Source organism: Mustela lutreola, chromosome 7 (genome assembly GCF_030435805.1).
Source record: "Mustela lutreola isolate mMusLut2 chromosome 7, mMusLut2.pri, whole genome shotgun sequence".
NCBI lineage: Eukaryota > Metazoa > Chordata > Mammalia > Carnivora > Mustelidae > Mustela > Mustela lutreola.
In genome coordinates, this window is record NC_081296.1 from 81081215 (window position 1) to 81101251 (window position 20037).

General features: G+C 54.4%; 3 protein-coding genes across 10 annotated transcripts; 2 read left to right on the top strand and 1 right to left on the bottom strand.

The window, feature by feature from the left end:
• Positions 1–751: 751 nt before the first annotated feature.
• On the bottom strand, positions 752–4669 carry PSME2 (proteasome activator subunit 2). 5 transcript variants are annotated; one of them, XM_059181747.1, is made up of 12 exons: positions 3942–4669; positions 3600–3632; positions 3288–3332; positions 3120–3182; positions 2798–2884; positions 2663–2693; positions 2479–2576; positions 1843–1911; positions 1602–1669; positions 1380–1434; positions 985–1112; positions 752–893 (listed from the first exon to the last, which is right to left on the bottom strand). In XM_059181747.1, exons 1-11 carry the CDS (start codon positions 3987–3989, stop codon positions 996–998), a joined length of 714 nt encoding a protein of 237 aa, XP_059037730.1. In that variant the 5' UTR covers positions 3990–4669; the 3' UTR covers positions 752–893; positions 985–995. The 5 variants fall into 5 exon arrangements, with proteins under 5 accessions (XP_059037730.1, XP_059037728.1, XP_059037726.1 ...); XM_059181745.1 differs by having other exon boundaries at positions 985–1071; positions 3288–3381; positions 3942–4666; XM_059181743.1 differs by having other exon boundaries at positions 985–1071; positions 3942–4665.
• Positions 4670–4849: 180 nt separating this feature from the next.
• RNF31 (ring finger protein 31) lies at positions 4850–14509 on the top strand. 4 transcript variants are annotated; one of them, XM_059181706.1, is made up of 21 exons: positions 4852–5264; positions 5352–5498; positions 5639–5794; positions 6026–6094; positions 6188–6263; positions 6495–6672; positions 7535–7937; positions 8123–8410; positions 8669–8917; positions 9028–9213; positions 9319–9525; positions 10880–11053; positions 11137–11235; positions 11328–11417; positions 12574–12688; positions 12802–12920; positions 13191–13304; positions 13454–13511; positions 13705–13801; positions 14094–14262; positions 14373–14509. In XM_059181706.1, the coding sequence occupies exons 1-21, from the start codon at positions 5073–5075 to the stop codon at positions 14424–14426; spliced, it is 3240 nt and encodes a 1079-aa protein (XP_059037689.1). In that variant the 5' UTR covers positions 4852–5072; the 3' UTR covers positions 14427–14509. The 4 variants fall into 4 exon arrangements, with proteins under 4 accessions (XP_059037692.1, XP_059037689.1, XP_059037690.1 ...); XM_059181707.1 differs by having other exon boundaries at positions 6026–6085; positions 8120–8410; XM_059181705.1 differs by having other exon boundaries at positions 4853–5264; positions 8120–8410.
• Positions 14510–14935: 426 nt separating this feature from the next.
• On the top strand, positions 14936–19997 carry IRF9 (interferon regulatory factor 9). The gene is made up of 9 exons (XM_059181723.1): positions 14936–15181; positions 15964–16144; positions 16465–16651; positions 17095–17225; positions 17309–17393; positions 17496–17570; positions 18193–18534; positions 19441–19562; positions 19728–19997. Exons 2-9 carry the CDS (start codon positions 15965–15967, stop codon positions 19854–19856), a joined length of 1251 nt encoding a protein of 416 aa, XP_059037706.1. The 5' UTR covers positions 14936–15181; position 15964; the 3' UTR covers positions 19857–19997.
• The last annotated feature ends 40 nt before the right edge of the window (positions 19998–20037 follow it).

Below are 20037 nucleotides of genomic sequence, written 5' to 3' on the forward strand. Positions count from 1 at the left end.
GTCCCAGAGAGCCCGCGCCAGATTTCCACACCTGGAAACGAAGCCGACTGCCTTCTTCCTACTATGGAATGGGTGGATTTGTACTCTGGGCCAACTCCGTCACCGATGAGCCGTATTACCTTTGCCACTACAGGGTATCTGGACCTTGGTTTCCCTAATGTAGCCTCAGCAGAATTAAAGGCGCAATTGGCTGAAGGAGGAGGAAAGAGGACAAAAAAAGTTACAGGCCCATCCTTCCCTTACTGTCCTGCCGTATGTCCTTCAACATAGTACCTTCGGAGCGTTTTTTTGTCAGCCCTTGGGAAGGAGTCCCACCATTCACCCATAATTCTCCCAGTGAAACCTCACTCCCTCTCCCGGCTGGCACTGAGCTGATGAGTGGTGTTCTTTCTTCTTTCCCTGATCTCAGTCCCAGAGCTTTCTCCTTGCTCAGCTTTCAGTCCAAGGCCTGCTTGTTCCTAAAAGGGGTCTGCGCAAATGCTACTTCTTCCAGGAAGCACTCACAAGCCCCCTAAATGTTTGAAATAATCTTGTGAAATTCTCAAATACAGGGAATATACATAGCTATCACGACATGTCAAAATTTCCACCCTGTTATTTAGGATGCCTTCTTAAGAACAGGCTGGGTTTCCCCTTCATCTTTGGCCTCATGCATCCCCTCTCTTTCCTGCCACCACATTCACATTCAGTATCTGGACATGGGCAACACTCAATAAATGCCTTCTGAATGAATGACACACACCAGCAGTAATTCACACAAAGAATAGGTCATTTATTATTATTATCATTATTATTATTATTTTGGCCCTGGACTAGTACATAGATGGCTTCTCTTCACCCTTTGGGTTGATAATTTTCTCTAGGTTGCTGCTGATGATATGATAAAGCTCAGCCTGGAAGAAGGCCAGAAGAATGGCAATCAGGTTCTTGGCTTCTCCCCTGTCCCCCTCAACCATCTCCCATAGGAGCTTCCTCCACACTCACATAGAAGGCCCTCAGGTCCAGCACCATGGCCCTGAGCTCCCCATAGGCTGCCTCATCTCGCTCATGCACCAGGGCCCGGTAATCCATCTGGGATGTGGGAGGCAAAGCTGAGTCAGACCCATGGGAGGCTGGGACATTAATATGGTTTCCTCACATAGGGAATAGGTAACTTGAGGATAAGCCCTTCTCAGGACCAAGAAATGGAATCCCACAGGATCAAGCCGAGAAAGGGGTCAAGGTTTTTGAGATCCAAATCAGATTTTCTAGCCAGTGCTCTTAGGTTAGTATTTCCCACATTGCGAAAGTCAGAAAACAGACAGGAAAGATCTCTAGCCCCTCTTCCTTGCCCCACCTCCAACGAGCCTCAGCTAGAAGCCTGGTGACTATGTACTCACTACATGAGTCTCCTTAGAGGCCTTGGCCACAGCATCCCCACGTTCTGAGAAGTACCTGCCGAAAGTAAGGGAATAAACACAGGAACGGGTAGAGAGAGAGGGAGATATTCCCTCAGACCCTTCCCAGAGGCCCCCATCATCCTGATGGGACTGCCCAGCTACAGGGATCCCAAAGAAATGTCCTTGCAGCAACCCCCATGCTGGCCCTCCGGCTACCCTCACTTGGAAATGGTTGTCTGGAAGGCTTCTACTTTTGTCTTGACTGCATTTACCCTCTCCAACACCTTCTCCTGTGATTCAAAAGAGAGAGAGAGAGAGATGAGCAGCAAGAAAAACACTTCATCTCCTCCCTCCTTCACCCACCATCTTCTTTCTCCTCCTCCTCCCAGATTATGTCTAGTTCCTATCTCTCACTCGCAATGCCTCTCCCTGTTTTCAATGTCCTCATACACCCTTTTCTTACCTGGATAGCCACCCCAAAGTCATTTCCATCCTCAATCTTGGGGATCAGGTGCTGAATCCATGTGATCACCTAAATTATAATCATGTAGAAATCATTCAACAAACTTCCTGGGTCTTTCCTTTTACTGCCACTTTCTAATAACAACTATATTTAATTGAAGAGTTATTACATGCCAGACACTGTGCTACACATATATCTCATTTAATCATCACAGCAGTTTCTCAAGATACATATTCTTATTGTACCCACTCGATAGATGAAAAAACTGTGTCACAGAGTGTCCAAGAAGCTTACTTAAGGTAACCAGCATAGTAAGTGATAGAGTCAGGATCTAAGCCCAAGCAGTCTCTAGGGCCCAAGCTCTTAAACCAACTCACGATGACACAACACCTGCACTGTGTACCAGGTAAGACTAACATTATGGGAGTGGCTACAACATAGTCTCTGATTACAAGGATACCACTGTGAAATCAGAGGTCTAGCAGAATGAGAACACAAGGTATCCAAACCCAAAGCACAGAGGAAGTTTCCTATGTCAGAAATAGGCCCTTGAATGAAGGAATTGCATCTCTCAAGGAGACTAGGGCCGGGCCCAGCTTGTCTTCTCTTTCTCTTTCTCCCAGTTCCCAGGCTTACCAGAATGCATTTTTCTTTGAGAGTCCAGACTTCTGGCTTAACCAGGGCAAGGAGGGCGAGAACTTTCTCATTTCCAGGGAGAAAGCCACACTTGGGAACTGTGAAAAAAAGGACATTCAGGCCCCTTCTCCTCCAGCAAGCAATGTGCCCCTTCCTCTTCCCTAGACACCCCTTCCTCTCTTACCTTCTTTCTTTTCCTGCTTATCTGTTTCCATCTAAGGTAAAATGAGGGACAGCAGCTTTAGAAAAGTCTCGGAGGTTGGAGGGCCATCATCTCCACCCGGTTTATAGTCTGAGCCCTGCACCCCGAGTGCCTCACCTCATCATCCTTGGGCGGGGGGTCTGGGATGGGGATGTCCAGTGGGGCCCGGAGAGAGGTCAGGTCAGCCACATTGAGGGAGTCCTCCTGCACAGAGCTCACTGTCAGCAGCTGCCCAACCTAGTCCCTCATTCTGAGTCACAGACTTCCCTCCACACAGTCCACCCAACTCTCTCCCTATACTCAGGCCTCACACTATTCTAACGTTTCCAGTCCACCACTCAAACTGTTCTCTGCATGCTGAACCCAGTTGTTAGCTAGAGGGGGTGGATGCAGAGGGGAGAGGCCTTGGGATGGGCTGGGAGGGGCCCATACTACTCACTTGCAAGAGCTGATTCAGGTGTATGATTTTCTGTGGCAAGAAACTGTAGAGGAACTCCTCTGCCTGTGGGTTACATTGCAAGGATGGGGAATCTCAGATGACACTCCAGAGGTGTCAGAGAAGTGAAGACTGGAAGGGCCCTTGTAAATCATTGACTCCAATACTTACAAATAAGGAAACTGAAGCCAGAAGAAGTGAAGGGACTTGCCCAAGCTGGGAAGTGGCAGAACCAAGGTTAGGACTTTGGGGCCACAGCTTTTCCCTCCACACCAAAAGAGGGGAGAGGAAGCAGCAGAAGTGGAGAGAATATTAAGAGGAGTCAAATTAAAGGTAGAGATCAATAATTAGGAGCCTTGGGTTAAGGTTTGATAAGGGAAGTAGGGCCCAGGGTGGGTTTGGGGGTGGTCATCCTGAGAGGTTGCGGCTCTCAAGTACTGGTCTAAGATTCTGAGTCAAACCGCTTGAATCTAGGAGACTTACCTCCTGGAAAAGATTTTGCCTGAAGACATCCACCTGCACAAAGAGCAGTACCCGGATGTTGGTTAAGGGTCTCAGTTGTCAAGAGTGAGATCCCACCCACAAAGGGATGCCCTCCAACTTGGCTCAGGCCTTTCCTACCACAAGCCAGATTTCCCTGGAAGCTCAGGCTCCGTGCAGAGACCGGCCAGAGGGCAGGAACTGGGAATCCCCAGGTAGAAGTGAAAGCACTAAGAAGAGGTTGGGGGAGTTCTCTGGCACGGCCCTGATCCCCTAGAGTACCCAGCCTGGCCACTAGCCAGGAGGGCTCGCTGGCCCTTTCGTGGCCTCCCGATCCCCCATTACCTGTTTGCGGGCTTCCCCGCTCAGGCGTACCCCACAAGGCTTGGCCATGCTGTTCCAGTTGCAAGATCTTCGCTCTCCCAGCTCGCCGCCTGGCCTTTCGCTTTCACTCCCCACGTCCAGGCCCGCCCCCCTCAGCCCCGCCCCCTTCCTTCTTTTCCCCCTCCCTCTGGCAGGCCGCAAACCGTAGGCAGCCCCTCAGTCATTCTCGGCCTGCTGCGACTAGTAGAGGCGGTGCGGGCTCGGTCACAAGCCCAGGGGCTGTCCGAGGGAGGGGCTAGGATAAAAGTGGGACCGCGGCTACCGAACAGGGGCTGTCCCTCGGGGAAGGGGCGGGGCTTCTAGGGAGGAGTCAGAGCGGTCCCGGGAAAGTCCAGGGTTGGGGTGGGAGGGGTTGGAGAGTGGGAAAGGGGGTGTTCAGTGATGGGGCTCCCCCATAAGGCTCGACTGCAGGGAGGAGCCCGAGAGGGATCAGAGTGTAAGTGGGGGAGGGCCGGGGGCCGAGAAGAACTAGTAGAATATGGAAGGGAGCATTCTCCGGAATCCCTCCAGGAGAGCAGAAGGGGCAGGACTCGCTTGAGGGGGGCCCCAGAGTGGCCAAAGCTGAGTCCTGGCAGAGTGGGGCTTCCCCGGTGGGGACCGGAACAAGGCCGACTGATGTAACAGAAAAGGTTTTGAAGGAAATAAAGTAACCCCGCGCCTAGGGCCATCCGGAAAGGGGCGGAACCAGCCTAGAGAAAGGGGGAGAAGAGAGCGCGTTCGGCGTTTAAGGCCCAGACGCTCTAGGGGAGGAGCCAGAGACCATTTGGTCTTCTCATTGGCTGGGCCCTGGCTTCCCTCTTGGCCACGCCTCCTGATTTCCTGACCCCACCCTGGCCAAACCTTAAAGCCCTCCCCTTCCCCTGAAACTAGGTCGCAATCCCGCCCTCTTTGCTAGTACTTCCTGTTCCCGGCTAACCCTGGCGCGGGGCCCGGGGCCGAAGACTGACCGTGGCCCGAGTGACCTGGGGCGGCTTTGCCGACCGAGTCGGGCCGCGAAGCCGGACACCAGGCGGGAGGGGTGGCGCTCAGGCCGCGCACAGCCTGCGCCAGGTCCCGGCGGACGACGGGGCTGGGGCTGACTCCTGTCTCAGGATGCCGGGGGAGGAGGAGGAGCGGGCCTTCCAGGCTGCCCGTGAGGAGCTGACGAGCGCCCTGAGGAAAGATTCGGGGCAGGTGTTTTCCATGGAGCAGCTGCAGCCGCTATTGGTCACATCCCTGCCGCCAGCAGCCCGCTACCTGCTGCTGAACGCCTCACGCCTGGTCCGCTGCAATGCTCATGGGGAGGTGAGGCCCGGCCCCGCTCGGGAGGGGGACTGGAGGACGGGAGCCCAGGGCGGGGCTCACAGCTCTCCGCTCTCTGACTGCTCTCAGCCCCGAAACTACCTCAACACCCTGTCCACGGCCCTGAACATCCTGGAGAAATATGGCCGCAACCTCCTCAGCCCTCAGCGGCCCCGGTACTGGCGCGGGGTCAAGTTTAATAACCCTGTCTTTCGCAGTACAGTGGATGCTGTGCAGGTGAAGCCCCCCTGGGCCCCTTGTGGGAGAAGGAGACTTAGCCTGGGCTGGGGGGTTGGCTAGAAAGGGCCGGAGGCTGTGCCCCAACCCCTTTTGGGAAGGGGGCCTGGTGGGTTGTGACTGGTTTGAATGTGTGGTAGGGGGGCCGGGACGTTCTGCGATTGTATGGCTACACAGAGGAGCAACCAGATGGATTGAGTTTCCCTGAGGGGCAGGAGGAGCCCGATGAGCACCAGGTGGCTGCAGTCACACTGGAAGTGCTGCTGCTTCGGACAGAGCTCAGCCTGCTGTTACAGGTGAGATGTTGCAGTGTCTGTAGTCCTGAGGACTTAAATACCAGGTCTGGGGAGCCCAGCCTCACTCCCAAAGGCAGGCTGGGGACCTCATGCTACTGCCATGGGCTTAGTCCCCATAGCAACCTGGGAACTCCCCATACTGTTCTTGCTGTGGATGCTGGGAGACCATGGCTTTGAGGGCGGGCCTTGTCCTAGGACTCCAGATGGAAACTCTTTTTACCTTGTTTGCAGAATACTCACCCAAGACAACAAGCCCTGGAGCAGCTGCTGGAAGACAAGGTTGAGGATGATGTAAGCAAGGTAGGGATAGGGCTCTAAGACCTGATGACCAAAGGGGACAGGGGTTGTGGGACTGTGTGTCCCCAAACCCTTGCCCTGTCCTTTTCTTCTCAGATACTGCAGCTCTCAGAGTTTGCCCCCTTATTGAGAGAAATTGCTCCTGGCCCCCTCACCACACCCTCTGCCCCAGGTATTATTTGTCCTGTAATGGGGGGTGGGGCAGTTTCTAGTAGACCAAACTAATGGAAATTTGGGGCCCTACTCTGTGTATCTTTTTGCCTTTTAAAAGAGATTAAAATTGCTTCCTTGGGTCTGGGTATGTTGAAAAGTAGTCTGTGATTTATTCCCTCCCACAGCAAATTCAGATGTAACTTGGTCTTTTTCAGAAAGATGTTCAATTTTTTTCTCTCCTATTTTTCAGGCTCCACTCCTGGTCCCTGCTTCCTCTGTGGCTCTGCCCCAGGCATACTGCACTGCTCAGCCTGTAAACAGGCCTTGTGCCCAGCTTGTGATCGCCTGTTCCATGGACACCCATCCCGTGCCCATCACCTCCGTCAGACCCTGCCTGGGGCCCCCCAGGCCACCTGCCTGACCCCCAGGTGAGAGATCTTCTCTTCTGGGTGGGAGTGAAGTTGAGAGAACTTACAGTAACTTGAATATCTACTCTGTGTCAGTTTTTATGCTAAATGCCTGGGTGGCCCAGTCGGTTAAGCAGCTGCCTTCGGCTCAGGTCATTGTCCTAGGATTGAGTCCCATATCAGACTCCTTGCTCTGCAGGGAGCCTGCTTCTCCCTCTGCCTCTGCCTGTACTCTATCTCTCTGACAAATAAATAAATAAAACCTTTTTAAAATAAATAAATAAAGACTGTTTCATAGAAGACACGCAGGCAGTTATTGCCCTCCAAGAGGTCACAGACATACATTTAAAGCAAGTATTAGTCATAGCAAGATAGATTAATATGTTGTGCAAATAGGAAGAGGAGGAACCTAGCCTAAAGGATCTGTTCAATCAGTAGGATTTCTTTCTTTTCTTTTTTTTAAAAAAAGATTTTATTTATTTGGCAGAGAGGGAGATTAAGAGAATCAGTGGGAGGAGAGGCAGAGGAATGGTAGACTCCCTGAGGAGCAGGAAGTCTGATGCAGGACTCGATCCCAGGACTCTGGGATCACGACCTGAGCCAGAGGCAGATGCTTAACCAACTGAGCCAAGCATGCCCCCAATTAGTAGGATTTCTAAGCACCTAGTATGGGTTAGGCCCAACATTAAGGATCTCTATCAGCAAGATGTGAACTTTAAGATGTAATTAAATATTAAACAGGCTATGGGTATGGTGTGTTCCAGACAGAACAATACATACAAAGGACGGGGTCTGTGTTTCCCCACAGAGAATGAGGGATGCCTGGGAATAAGGGACCCGGGCACCAGGGCGCCCCCAACAGACCTCTGCTTTTTCATTACAGCTTACCTGCGCCAGCTCAATCACGGACCCAGTCAACCTCCGTGCTGACCCTGGGAGATAGCTCTCTTATGCTTCCCCTGAAAGCTTCCCCTGATCCCACAAATGCCCGTTTGCCCTGGCACTGTGCTGCCTGTGCCATGCTAAATGAATCTTGGGCAGTCCTCTGTGTGGCCTGTGATCGACCCCGAGGCTGTAAGGGGTTGGGGCTGGGGATTGAGGGTTCCCAAGGAGCTGGGGGCCTAGAATCTGAGCTTGCACGGGGTCGTTGGGCCTGCCAGAGCTGCACCTTTGAGAATGAGGCGGTAGCTGTGCTATGTGCCATCTGTGAGAGACCTCGGCTGGCTCAGCCTCCTAGCTTGGTGGTGGATTCTCGGGATACTGACATTTGCCTGCAGCCCCTTCAGGTAACCTGTTCCTGGCCTTTCCATCTCTTTATTTGCATCTGTTACCACAGGCCATTCTCTACTTCATCTCCTGTTTCCTTCAGTTTCTCTGCGTCCCCCCCCCCCCCCCCCGCCAGCTCTCTTATCTTTCCATCTTGAGCCTCAGCCAGCTTTCAATTGGATAATTCTTTTTGCCTTCCCAGCAGGGGGATACTTTGCTCTCCTCTGCCCAGACTCCAGTCTGGTACTGTATTCACTGTACCTTCTGCAACTCGGGCCCTGGCTGGGTGTGTGCCATGTGCAACCGGACCAGCAGCCCCATCCCCATACAGCATGCTCCCTGGCCCCATGCCTGCTCACTGGAAGAGGGACTCCCTGAGCCAGGGCCTACACGACGCCTCAGTGCCCCCCTTCCCAGTTCCTGTGTGGACCCCGAGAAGCAGCGCCAAGACAAGATGCGGGAAGAAGGTCTCCAACTAGTGACCAAGATCCGGGTAAGCATTTAGGCCTGGAAGGAGGTAGGGTTGAGCTAGTCATGAAAAGGAAAGGCCACCGTAGATTAATACAAGTTCTTGTAAAACTTGATGTTGTTAGTGGCAGCTGCCTCTTACTTCCCACATGACCAGTGCCATGCCATACACTACTCACATGATCCATACGTCTAACCATTGTCAGCATTTTGGTTCGGGCAGAGAGTGGGTGGAGGGTGCCCTTCCTGATGGGCCATCTGTCGGGGTGGGACTGTGCCTTAGGAAGGGGAAGCTGCAGGTGCCTGTCCAGAGGAGGTCTTCTCAGCTCTACAGTACTCAGGCACCGAAGTGCCCCTGCAATGGTTGCGCTCAGAGTTGCCCTACGTGCTGGAGATGGTGGCCGAGCTGGCTGGACAGCAGGACCCGGGGCTGGGTGCCTTTTCCTGTCAGGAGGCCCGGAAAGCCTGGCTGGATCGGCATGGCAATGTTGACGAAGCTGTGGAAGAGTGTGTGAGGGCCCGGCGGAGGAAGGTACCAGCAGTGCTGGTGGGGGAGGGGGTTGAGGACTGTGGGTCTCGGAGCTTCTTACACTCTTTTGCCTGCCATTTCCCTCTTCACTCCTCTCTACCCCCAATTCTCAGGTGCAGGAGCTCAGGTCGCTGGGCTTTGGGCCTGAAGAGGGATCTCTTCAAGCATTGTTCCAACATGGTGGTGATGTGGCTCGGGCCCTGACAGAGCTCCAGCGCCAGCGCCTGGAGCCCTTCCATCAGCGCCTCTGGGACAAGGGCCCTGATCCCACCCTTTCCTGGGATGGGCCAGATAAGCAGGTGCCGGGAGGATAATCCACTTGGAGGAGCAGGGGGAGGGCCGAAGGGTAGGATTCTTGGGGTGTGACAGCCACTTCTTCCCCCTCCCCCTGAATCACATTGCAGAGTCTGGTTAGGCGGCTTTTGGCAGTCTACGCACTCCCCAGCTGGGGCCGGGCAGAGTTGGCACTGTCGTTGCTGCAGGAGACACCCAGGAATTACGAGCTGGGGGACGTAGTGGAAGCTGTGAGGCACAGCCAGGACCGGGCATTTCTGCGCCGCTTGCTTGCACAGGAGTGTGCTGTGTGCGGCTGGGCCCTGCCCCGCAATAGGGTAAGCCTGTCCCCTCTGCACCTGGCCTTCGCATGACTCTCTTCCCTTTGGGCCCTGCTCCGTGCCAGCCCCCGTCTCCAGCCCTGTCTTTTGCTCTGCAATTGCCCACGTGCTCCAGACAGTGTCCAGAAGGATGTGTCTGGAAGGAAGTGTCTGGAAGGAAGGTGGGGACACCTCCTGCCCCCATTATTTTTACAATTCCACTATGGAACATTACAAGCACAAAATGTCAGCTTTCTTCCTCCATGTCCCCCCAACTCCTACATATTCATTACCACACTTTTGCAGTCACCAGGATTTAACCAGTCTTTATTCCATCTACACACACACACACACACAAAATTACTTTGAAGCAGATCTTAGGCAGCATGTAGTCAGCCTGTAAACACTTGAGTGTGTATCTCTGAAAGGTAAGTCTTTGAAAACACAGCTACAAATACCTTTGGCACACCAAAAAAAATAACCAGGAATTCTTCAATGTCATCATCAAATATCCATTTGGTAGGAGCAGGCCCCTCTTATCTCCCAAGCCCCTGCTTACTCTAGGCCAGAAGTAGCAATTCTTGGGGCAAATACACTCCCATTTAGTTAAACTGGCTCTGTACATGTTGAGTTGTGTTTTGTTTTCTACTTTTTATTTTAAAATAGTTGTAGATTCTCAGAAGTTGTAAAAATAGTATAGGGTCCTGTGTGCTCTTTACCCACCTCTTCCCAATGGTAGCATCTTCTGTAATTACTATACAGTATCAAGACCAGGAAATAAACACTGGTACCTTGTGAGCCAGACTGCAGACCTTGTTCATTTTTCACATGGTATGTGGCGCTGTGCTATTTCATTCCGCATATAGGTTCATGTAACCAACAAGATATGGATTGTCCCATCACCTCAAAGGATCCCCCTCATGCAGCCCTTTTATAGTTGCAACTTTTTTATTTATTTGTCAGGGCACAGAAGCAAGGGGAGCAGCAGAGAGAGAAGGAGAAGCAGGCTCCCCACTGAGCAGGGAGCCCAATGCGAAACTCGATCCCAGGATCCCGGGATCATGAACCAAGGCAAAGGCAGGCGCCCCCCATCTCTAGAGTTTTGTCAGTTCAGGGATGTTATTTGTTTGCTTCTAAATTGGATGAAAATACCTTCCTGAGAGCACTCTTCCGTTTACTATGGGCCTCACCACTGTTTTTTTCTGTGAGGGTCTTTAGACACTTAAGTTGCCTGCCAGGCACTTGTTGGAAGTTGCTACCTTGGCAGTCGTTCGTTAGACTCGGGTTTCTCAGTGGACCCCTGGCTACTGCCCCCCACCCCGGCTGGCAGCCATGGCTTCAGACCTCCTCCTCTTTTGGCCTCTCCCTGCAGATGCAGGCCCTGACTTCCTGTGAGTGCACCATCTGCCCTGACTGCTTCCGCCAGCACTTCACCATCGCCTTGAAGGAGAAGCACATCACTGACATGGTGTGCCCCGCCTGTGGCCGCCCCGACCTCACTGATGACACGCAGCTGCTCAGCTACTTCTCTACCCTTGACATCCAGGTACTGCAGTCCTTAGGACTCGGGGTGCCCTGGGCTTTGAACAGGAACCCTGCACACCTACCACTTCTGCCTCCTATCCCCAGCTGCGGGAGAGCCTAGAGCCAGATGCCTATGCACTATTTCACAAGAAGCTAACTGAGGGTGTGCTTATGCGGGACCCCAAGTTCTTGTGGTGTGCTCAGGTAAGTGGCCTGCCCGGGGGAGCTGACTGGAGGTGGAGGAGGGCAGGGTGCCAGATCAGGTCTCATATAGCTTTATGCTCTTGTATCTACAGTGCTCCTTTGGCTTCATATATGAACGGGAGCAGCTGGAGGCAACGTGTCCCCAGTGTCACCAGACCTTCTGTGTGCGCTGTAAGCGCCAGGTGAGGCACATTGATCCTTTCAGAAAGAACTTGCTAAGCTACTGGCATATACTACATCAGACTCAGGGTATATCAAAGCATGGAACAGACATGAGCTCTGGCCTCAAGGAGCCTGCAGACAGTCAGGAAAGGAGGGAGGGACGGAGGGAGAGAGGGAGGCTGAGGGGGAAGGAGGGTGAAAGGTGAGGAAACGGAGGAAGGAAGGGAGAGGGAGGGAGGGAAGGAAGGAAAGGTGAGGAGGAAGGAGGGGAAGGGAGTATGGGAGGGAGAGAGCATAAATACACGTGTATAAGTTCTGTAAAGAAAACACAGGAATTTGAGATTAGGAATAATGGAACGGACCTACGTAGGATAGAGAAGTCAGACAAGTCCTCTCTAAAAATGGTTTAATTTAAGCTCAGGCCTGAAAGTTAAGAAGAAGCCAACTTTGCAAAAGATATTCGGGCCAGAAAGAACAACACATGGAAAGGCCAAAGTCAGAATTGTGTGGCTGGAGCCCCAAGAGCAAGGGAGAGAGTGGCAGGCGGTCGGAGAGGAGCTAGCTGACAGATCAGGAGAGTCCTTGAGGCCGAGTGAGGAAGGTATTTGCCTTTTATTCTAAGACTAAGCAAGGGGTGATACTATCTCATTTGCCTTTTAAGAAGTTTAATATTTGAGCGCTCATTTTCGCAGCACATACTCTAAAAAGTTTAATGATGGATACCAAAAAGTGATATCTGTATTACAAAACAGTAATAACAAAATGACCATCTGAGACCCTTCCACTAAATCTTGAAGCTTGAACACTCCCAGTGCTGTGGAAGCTGCCTGCCTTATACTCTCCAAGGCATCTTGGCCACCAGATGGAGCCTGCATCGCAGGCCAGCAGGGGTGGAGGCAGAGACAATGGGAACAGAGGCCAGACCTGACCTGGCTTGGAGTAGCATGGCCACAGTAGGGATAAAGAGAAAGGAACGGCACTGAGATAGGCTTGGGGGGTGGACCGAAGAACTGCCAGTGAATATGTGCCAGTACGAGGACGTGAAAGAACCGAGGCTGGCCAATGGTGAAGGATAGTGCCATAAACACAGCCAGAGAGCACTAGGTATGACAGGTGGGGCCCTCAGGAAGGGCCTAGGGTGGAATTTTCAGGTGAAGTTTGCTTTCCCTCCTGCAGTGGGAGGAGCAGCACCGAGGCCGGAGCTGTGAGGATTTCCAGAACTGGAAACGCACCAATGACCCAGAATACCAGGCCCAGGGCCTAGCCATGTATCTTCAGGAGAATGGCATTGGTAAGGGCGGACCGCGAGGCCTGTTTGCCCGGTCATTTGTCACTGCCAGCCTCTCATCCTAAGAGCCTAGAGGAGCAGTGGCAGCCCCAGCCCTGACCTGCTGTCCTTTGCAGACTGCCCCAAGTGCAAGTTCTCGTACGCATTGGCCCGAGGAGGCTGCATGCACTTTCACTGCACCCAGTGCCGCCACCAGTTCTGCAGTGGCTGCTACAATGCCTTTTACGCCAAGAATGTGAGCCTGGAGATGGGGAGGAAAGGAACAGGAGAGTGGGCCACTGCCGTCGGGTGGGGGCGGGGGGGCAAAGGCATGGAGGAATAGCCTAGGGGAAGAGAAGGCCAGTGGGGTGTAAAGCACCTCTCTGTCCCCTCCCCCTTTCTGCTTGCCTCAGACCCTCCCAATGTCTCCATCTTCCCCCATCCCTATACCCCTCATGCAGGGGTTCTGAGAAGCCAGGACCCCAACCGTCTCCAACTTTCCCTCTCCCATCTGGGTTTCTGCCAGAAATGTCCAGACCCTAACTGCAGGGTGAAAAAGTCCCTGCATGGCCACCACCCACGAGACTGCCTCTTCTACCTGCGGGACTGGACTGCTCTCCGGCTCCAGAAGCTGCTACAGGTCAGGGCTGGCCAGCCTGGTTGGGTGCGCAGATTGCCCAGGGTGGGAGGCAGGGCCCTGGGGGCAAGAACGGAAAGGCTCTCTGCTGGGCAATGCAGGAGGGCTGGCATCAAGGGGAACCTAACGCCCATCCATCTGCCCCTCCTTAGGACAATAATGTCATGTTCAACACAGAGCCCCCAGCGGGGGCCCGGGCAGTACCTGGCGGTGAGTGTTGGGACAAGCCTGGGAGGCGGGTGAGGGCAGGCTGGGCTCCCACTGTGTTGTGGGTAAAGGGGAGGCTCAGGTGTGTGGTCCAAGCTTGGCCTGTGCTGCCTCCGTTGATAACCCGGTTCTCTGGAGGCTTCGTGGTTAGTGACCTCCTCCCAGCACAAGGATCCCTTCCTTCCCTTATCCTTAGGTGGCTGCCGGGTGATGGAGCAGAAAGAGGTTCCTAACGGGTTCCGAGATGAAGCTTGTGGCAAGGAGACTCCAGCTGGCCATGCTGGCCTCTGCCAGTGAGTGTCAGGCATAGCATGGAGCATAGTGTTGGGGAGGTTACGCCTGGAGAGTGAAGGGGGTCTCCTGAATAGTGGGTCCTGCAGGGGAAGCAAGAGGGGGGCTCTCTGGCAAGGATGTGGCTAGGTAGGAGCCAGCAGCGTGCGCAGAGACACGGTGCCTACCCGTGTAAGTGGCAAGAGTTGTCAGTCTCGTTCGTGTGAGTGTGTCAGTGACTGGCAATGTACAGGGTACCCTGGCTCGATATTAGCCAAACAGAAGAACGATGATTCCACCCTGTCCTCTCCCCAGGGCACACTACAAAGAATATCTTGTGAGCCTCATTAATGCCCACTCGCTGGATCCCGCCACCCTGTATGAGGTAGAGGAGCTGGAGACTGCTGTGGAGCGCTACCTTCATGTGCGCCCACAGCCCATTGCCGGGGAGGACCCTGTTGCCTACCATGCCCGTCTATTAAAGGTAAAGCCTCCCCTCCAGCCTCACCTCTGACCCATGCTCTAGAAGTCCCTGTCCAGCCTGTGTTTGAGCCCTAGGCTTCCAGTGGCATCCTTTTCTCTCTCCTTCTGCAGAAGCTGATGGAAGAAGTGCCCTTGGGACACAGTATCCCTCGCAGGAGGAAGTAGCCAAGGGCAAGGATCCTCCTGAGGGTCTCGAGGCCCAGCCTCCTGAGGAACAACTCCAGCACCAATAAAGAAGCATCTCCTTGCCCAGGCTTTTTGGTGGTCCTTCTTCTGGCCCCACCATCTGGGGCACAGGGAGAGAGGGTGGGTGAACTGAGAGCTTTGCTGCAAGGGTCGCCTGCAGCCCACCGCCTGACCCTCCTTGGACTCTGGGCCGGGAAGGAATTAACACCTTGAATGGCCAAGGAGGCCCTCCCCAGTCAGCCACTCTGCCTGGGCTTTCTCCTCTGCAGCCTTCTTTGTTCCTTCATCCAATTCGACTGGTATCTGAGGTCACCTACTAGGCACCAGGCAGGCATGAGGAGGGAAACGTAGAAGCGTGGGTGGTATAGAGCCAGCCAGAGGCCTCAGCCAGACTCCACAACCTTCGCTGCCAGCAGCAAGCAGCAGTGGCGCAGAGATCAGGGAGTAGCTAAGGGGGTGGGAAGGTATGGAAATTAGCTTGAGGGGGAGGGGCCCTGCGGTGTACAACAGTGGAATTTCAACAGTGAAGTCCTCAGATGCTTGCTGCCTCCTGGTGGCACGCGGTTGCCCTGCAGCTTGGACCACGTGATTTCTGAGAAGCAGCCCTGCCTGGAGGAGAACTGAAACTTAGGGTGGGGACTGTAGGAAGGGGCGGAGAAATCAGGACGCTGCCTGGACGGCTGCTGAGTCGAGGGCAGCTAGCTGCATCCTGGAACAGCTAGCGAGCCGCGCAGGTAAGATGGGAGAGTGGACGCCAGCCTGGTCTAGAGCTGGAAGGCCGGGCCGGATCGGATCGGAGGCGGGAGGTGGGGGGCAGGAGCTCCTGGGGCCCCTGCGCGGAACAGGACTGTACAAGTGGCCTGTGAAATAGAACGCGGGGCGGTTTGGCCTGAGTGAGAGACTGACCTGGGGCCAGTGTTCCCAGCTCTAGAGGCAAAGGACAGGAGACCCTGCTGCTAGGTTGTTGAGGAGAGAATTCTCAACCCGGGATGGAAGTGAGCGGCCCCTGTTTGTTTTCTTGCCTTCTGGCCCTGCCCACTTCCGCCGAAGCCTTGCCCCACCTACCCCAGAGGCTAGCAGAGGGGAAGGGTTGGTGGGGTCAACTTAGGTTATGGGGGTGGCGGGTGAGGGATCAATGGGGTTATCTCAGATGCCGAAACTACCTCTGCCGATGCTTGGGTAGAGACCAGGCCTCTTCCCGTTAGCCACACCGAGGGAGTTCTCTGCAGGCAGCCGATTCCTCAAAAGTCTTAAAACTAAGATTAACACGTAAGATTTCCTTCCAGATGTCATAGCTTGAGATGTTAAAAGGGATGTATTTTCTTTATCATTACTAGTGAAGGGAGAAACGACGCAATTTGGCCCCAGAATTTTGAGAAATGTCTACAGACAATAGATGAATGGGATCCTTGAGGGCCCTTGCAGGAACCAACCCTATTTGTGAGGACCTTGGCAGATGTGCCCTCCCACGGCGTCGGTTCCACTGATGCTGCCTGCGTGTGACTCTTGTACCCAGGATGGCATCAGGCAGGGCACGCTGCACCCGAAAGCTGCGGAACTGGGTGGTAGAGCAAGTGGAGAGCGGGCAGTTCCCCGGGGTGTGCTGGGAGGATGCCGCCAAGACCATGTTCCGGATCCCCTGGAAGCACGCGGGCAAGCAGGACTTCCGGGAGGACCAGGACGCCGCTTTCTTCAAGGTGAAAGTGCTCAGAAACTAGCCCCCCCACCCCACCCCGCCCCAAGGGTGGCCTGTACACGGAAACTCCCACCTTCCAGGGCTTGTGTGGGCCTGGGTTGCAGAGAAAGGGGAGGTGGGAGGGTAGAACCAGCAGTGTGGACACAATCCGATATAAAGTGAAAGCGCGGAAGCTGTGAAGGATTTGGAGGCAGCATAAACCTGAACACTGGCTCTTCTGTGCATGTGCTCAGGCGGTGCAACCCCAAAGTCGCTGCCCGCCTCTACCGGGGAGTGGGGTGTGTGACATGCTGCCTCTGCTTTACTTCCTGTGTCTTGAAGGCATGGGCGATGTTTAAGGGGAAGTACAAGGAAGGGGACACAGAAGGCCCTGCCATCTGGAAGACACGTCTGCGCTGTGCCCTCAACAAGAGTCCTGAATTTGAGGAGGTTCCTGAGAGCGGCCATAGGGATGGTGCTGAGCCCTACAAGGTGTACCGGCTGCTGCCACCATCAGGGACCTGTTCCGGTGGGTGTCCTCTTGTGTCCCCTTGCACGGCCACTTCTAGAAACAGCAGACTGTGGACTAGGGGAGGATGGAGATGGGAGCCTTCTGGAAGGGTGCTGGGCCTCTCTGCAGGTTCCTCACTTAGAGTCCTGCCTGTCTCTGTACTTGGGAGCTGTTGCCCGGGTTCCCCTGCCTGGTCCTCCCCATCCTTTCACTGCCTCCTGTCCTACTCTCTGTCCACAGTTAAGACTCTGACTCTTGGGGCGCCTGGGTGGCTCAGTGGGTTAAGCCTCTGCCTTCGGCTCAAATCATGATCTCAGGGTCCTGGGAGCCTGCTTCCCCCTTTCTCTCTGCCTGCAGCTCTACTTGTGACTTCTCTCTCTGTCAAATAAATAAATAAAATCTTTAAAAAAAAAAATTGAAAAGACTCTGACATTTGTCTCCCCCTCCACAATATTCCACAGCCCAGCCAGGGACCCAGAAGTCACCATCAAAGCGATGTCACAGTTTTGTGTCCTCTGAGAAGGAGGAGGAGGAGTGCACCACAAAGAACTGTATGCTCAGTCCCTCCTGGCTTGAGGACCCCCTCAGAAATGTAAGCACTGGGGAGGAAATGGGGAAGGGGGCAGGACAGTAATTAGGTGAGAGGTGGGCCAACAATAGACACTGTGTCTGCAGGAGGAGGTGGGGGCCAATGGGGGAACAGGCCATTCAAACTTTGGGAGCAGCAGCAGCAGCAGCAACAGCCCTGAGCCTCAGGAAGGTACCACCTCCCCTGCCTCTGTTTGTCACCCCCATGCCACAGCCTCTGGCCCAAGGACTCCTCATTCCCATCCTGAACCATATGCCTCTGTTTTCCTGATAGGTGCGGACACAACTGAAGGCGCCCCTTTCCAAGGAGATCAGGTGTCATTGGAGTTTCTGCCTCCTCCAGACTCAGGTGTGTGGCGGTTCTGACTCATCCCTGCTCCTTGTCTCCCCAGCTTGTCTCCCGGGAGTCATGCATGTATTACTGTATCTGTCGGGGCTTGTAGCAAACTGGGCCCCCCTTACCCTGACAGAGGCACTGGTTTCTAGGCAGTACACCAGACCAGACTCCAGACTCCAAACAGCTCAGCTCTCAAAGTACCCCCTATGCACTCTGTTCCCTGGAAATCCACTTTGAGACATGAATTCCCATGGGTCAAGCAGAGCCCCAGTCTCTGGGACCTTCGTACAAACTGTAAGACCCTGGGCATTAAGCCCTGAGTCCTCTGGGCATTTGTGTATCAGCTCCCCTCCTGAGTGATGGGAAAGTCTGGCTGGAAGCTCCTTGGCTGGTGGGGCTGGCAAGAGGGCGGATAAGGAGGAAGATGCCTTCTCTAAACTCAGAAGGGGCAGGCAGGGCCCCAGCCCACACTTGGTTTCCCTCTCTGGACCTCCTATTTCTCACCCACAAGATGAGGATGTGGGATTTGCAAGGAGCCGTTCCTGGTCCCCTCAGGCCCTGGTGCTGACCAGGCAGAGCCCGAGGGTGAAGGCCAGGTGCAGGCCAGGTGCAGCTGGTGGTTCTTTGTCCGCAGACTACTCTCTGCTGCTCACCTTCATCTATGGCGGGCGTGTGGTGGGAGAAGCCCAGGTGCAGAGCCTGGACTGCCGCCTGGTGGCTGAGCCCTCAGGCTCCCAGTGCGGAATGGAGCAGGTGGTCTTTCCCAAGCCTGACCCAAGGGAGCCTACTCAGCGCCTGCTGAGCCAGATCGAGAGGGGAGTCCTGGTCGCCAGCAACTCCCGGGGCCTCTTCGTGCAGCGCCTCTGCCCTATCCCTGTCTCCTGGAACGCGCCCCAGGCACCGCCCGGTCCAGGCCCACATCTGCTGCCCAGCAATGAGTGCGTGGAGCTCTTCCGAACCACCTACTTCTGCAGAGGTAAGGCTGTTCCAGCTGAGCGGAGTCCCTGCCCTTGCCCCTTAGTTCCCCTCTACTGGACCTGGTAGGCTCTGCCACCACCCTGTTTCCTCCAGCAGATCCTTCCTTATAGCTCATGCATGGCATCCTGTACTTGCATAGTGCACAGCCTGGAGGGCTGTGTGCTCAGCCCTGGCAGCTGCCTGGCAGCTGCCCTTCCCCAGCCCAGGCCTTGGAAGATAAGGCACAGGTGGAGCTGAGCAGGCAAGTCCCATCTCGGGGACTGCCCCCCGCATGGCACCTGACAGTAATGGAAAGGTGTGTTCCCAGACCTTCCCTGGCATCCATACTTGCATACACACCATTGACACCTTTGGGAGAGCTGGTGCACATTATCCACACCAGCCCTGCTCCACCCTAGGCAGCAACCCTGATTGGCCTTCTCCCATCCACTCCTGCAGTTCCACTTCCTGCCTCCATTCATCTCTGAATCTGTAATCTGACCTTAGGAGTAGGGGTCAGAAGTATAGGGGATGCAGGGCAGGAGCATGCCAGGGCCATGGGTGTCCTTGGTAGCGGGGTTATGAGCAGGTGACAGAGAGGGGAGCCCCTGTGTGGTAGCAGCCCAGGCTGCTGCTATGAGGACTCTAAGCTCTTATAGCAGAGAGCTTTGCAGGCTGTATTAAAAACCAGTTACCTTCAAACACTTCTTACTTGGAGAAGGGGCACCCTTTCCTATTTGCATATGGGTGAATAGCAGCAGAGTTGCTGGCATTTCTTCTGGTGTGAGGAAACAGCCTCATGACCCTGCAGCTCCTGTTCTAGCCCTGATCTCCATTCGGCTCTGCAGTCACCGCTCTTTCTCTTGCCTGTGGCCTCTCTCTCCTCTTTCTTGCTTCCAACCCTTGACCCTTTCTCTTTCATCAGACTTGGCCAGGTACTTCCAGGGTCTCGGGCCCCCACCCAAGTTCCAGGTGACACTGAATTTCTGGGAGGAGAGCCCCAGCCCCAGCCATACCCCAAACCCAAAGAGTCTTATCACAGTGCAGGTGAGTTCAGAGGAGGGGGAGACCAAGCCTGCCTGTGGGGGTGGGGTGGGGTGGGGGTGGGGTGTTCCAGGAGAAGCAGGGGCCTCTGGAGGGAAAGATGCTCCTAGGGTAGTGTCTTTCCCAGCTGTGCTCATGACCATCTCTTCCCCGCCTTTTCTGGCACAGATGGAGCAGGCCTTTGCCCGACATTTGCTGGAGGAGACTCCAGAGGAACAGGCAGCCTCTCTGTCCCTGCTGCAGAGCCTGGGGGCCCCACTTTCCTCCTTGCCCCTCTCTTCCTCCTATCTCCTTTGAAAGAGACTCATTCTCCACACCGTTGACCTGCCTCCCTCGTGCTAATTCTCAGTGGTTGCCTCTGATGGATACGTCCTTGAACTGCCGAGGTACCTGGCTGGTGGAGAACTCAGCAGTTATTTTTATCCACCCCACCACTTTTTCTTTCTTTCTTTTTTTTTTTTTTTTTTATTTTGATTTT

Coding starts and splice junctions, on each gene's coding strand:
- PSME2 (XM_059181743.1), bottom strand. CDS start 3,989: ATGGCCAAGCCTTGTGGGGTACGCCTGAGCGGGGAAGCCCGCAAACAG. Junction 3,183..3,287: donor TGGCTTCAGTTTCCTTATTT/GTAAGTATTGGA, acceptor TGTAACCCACAG/GCAGAGGAGTTCCTCTACAG. Junction 1,670..1,842: donor ACTTTGGGGTGGCTATCCAG/GTAAGAAAAGGG, acceptor TTTGAATCACAG/GAGAAGGTGTTGGAGAGGGT.
- IRF9 (XM_059181723.1), top strand. CDS start 15,965: ATGGCATCAGGCAGGGCACGCTGCACCCGAAAGCTGCGGAACTGGGTG. Junction 16,652..17,094: donor ACCATCAGGGACCTGTTCCG/GTGGGTGTCCTC, acceptor AATATTCCACAG/CCCAGCCAGGGACCCAGAAG. Junction 19,563..19,727: donor AGAGTCTTATCACAGTGCAG/GTGAGTTCAGAG, acceptor TTTCTGGCACAG/ATGGAGCAGGCCTTTGCCCG.
- RNF31 (XM_059181705.1), top strand. CDS start 5,073: ATGCCGGGGGAGGAGGAGGAGCGGGCCTTCCAGGCTGCCCGTGAGGAG. Junction 6,264..6,494: donor CACCACACCCTCTGCCCCAG/GTATTATTTGTC, acceptor CCTATTTTTCAG/GCTCCACTCCTGGTCCCTGC. Junction 9,526..10,879: donor GGGCCCTGCCCCGCAATAGG/GTAAGCCTGTCC, acceptor CTCTCCCTGCAG/ATGCAGGCCCTGACTTCCTG.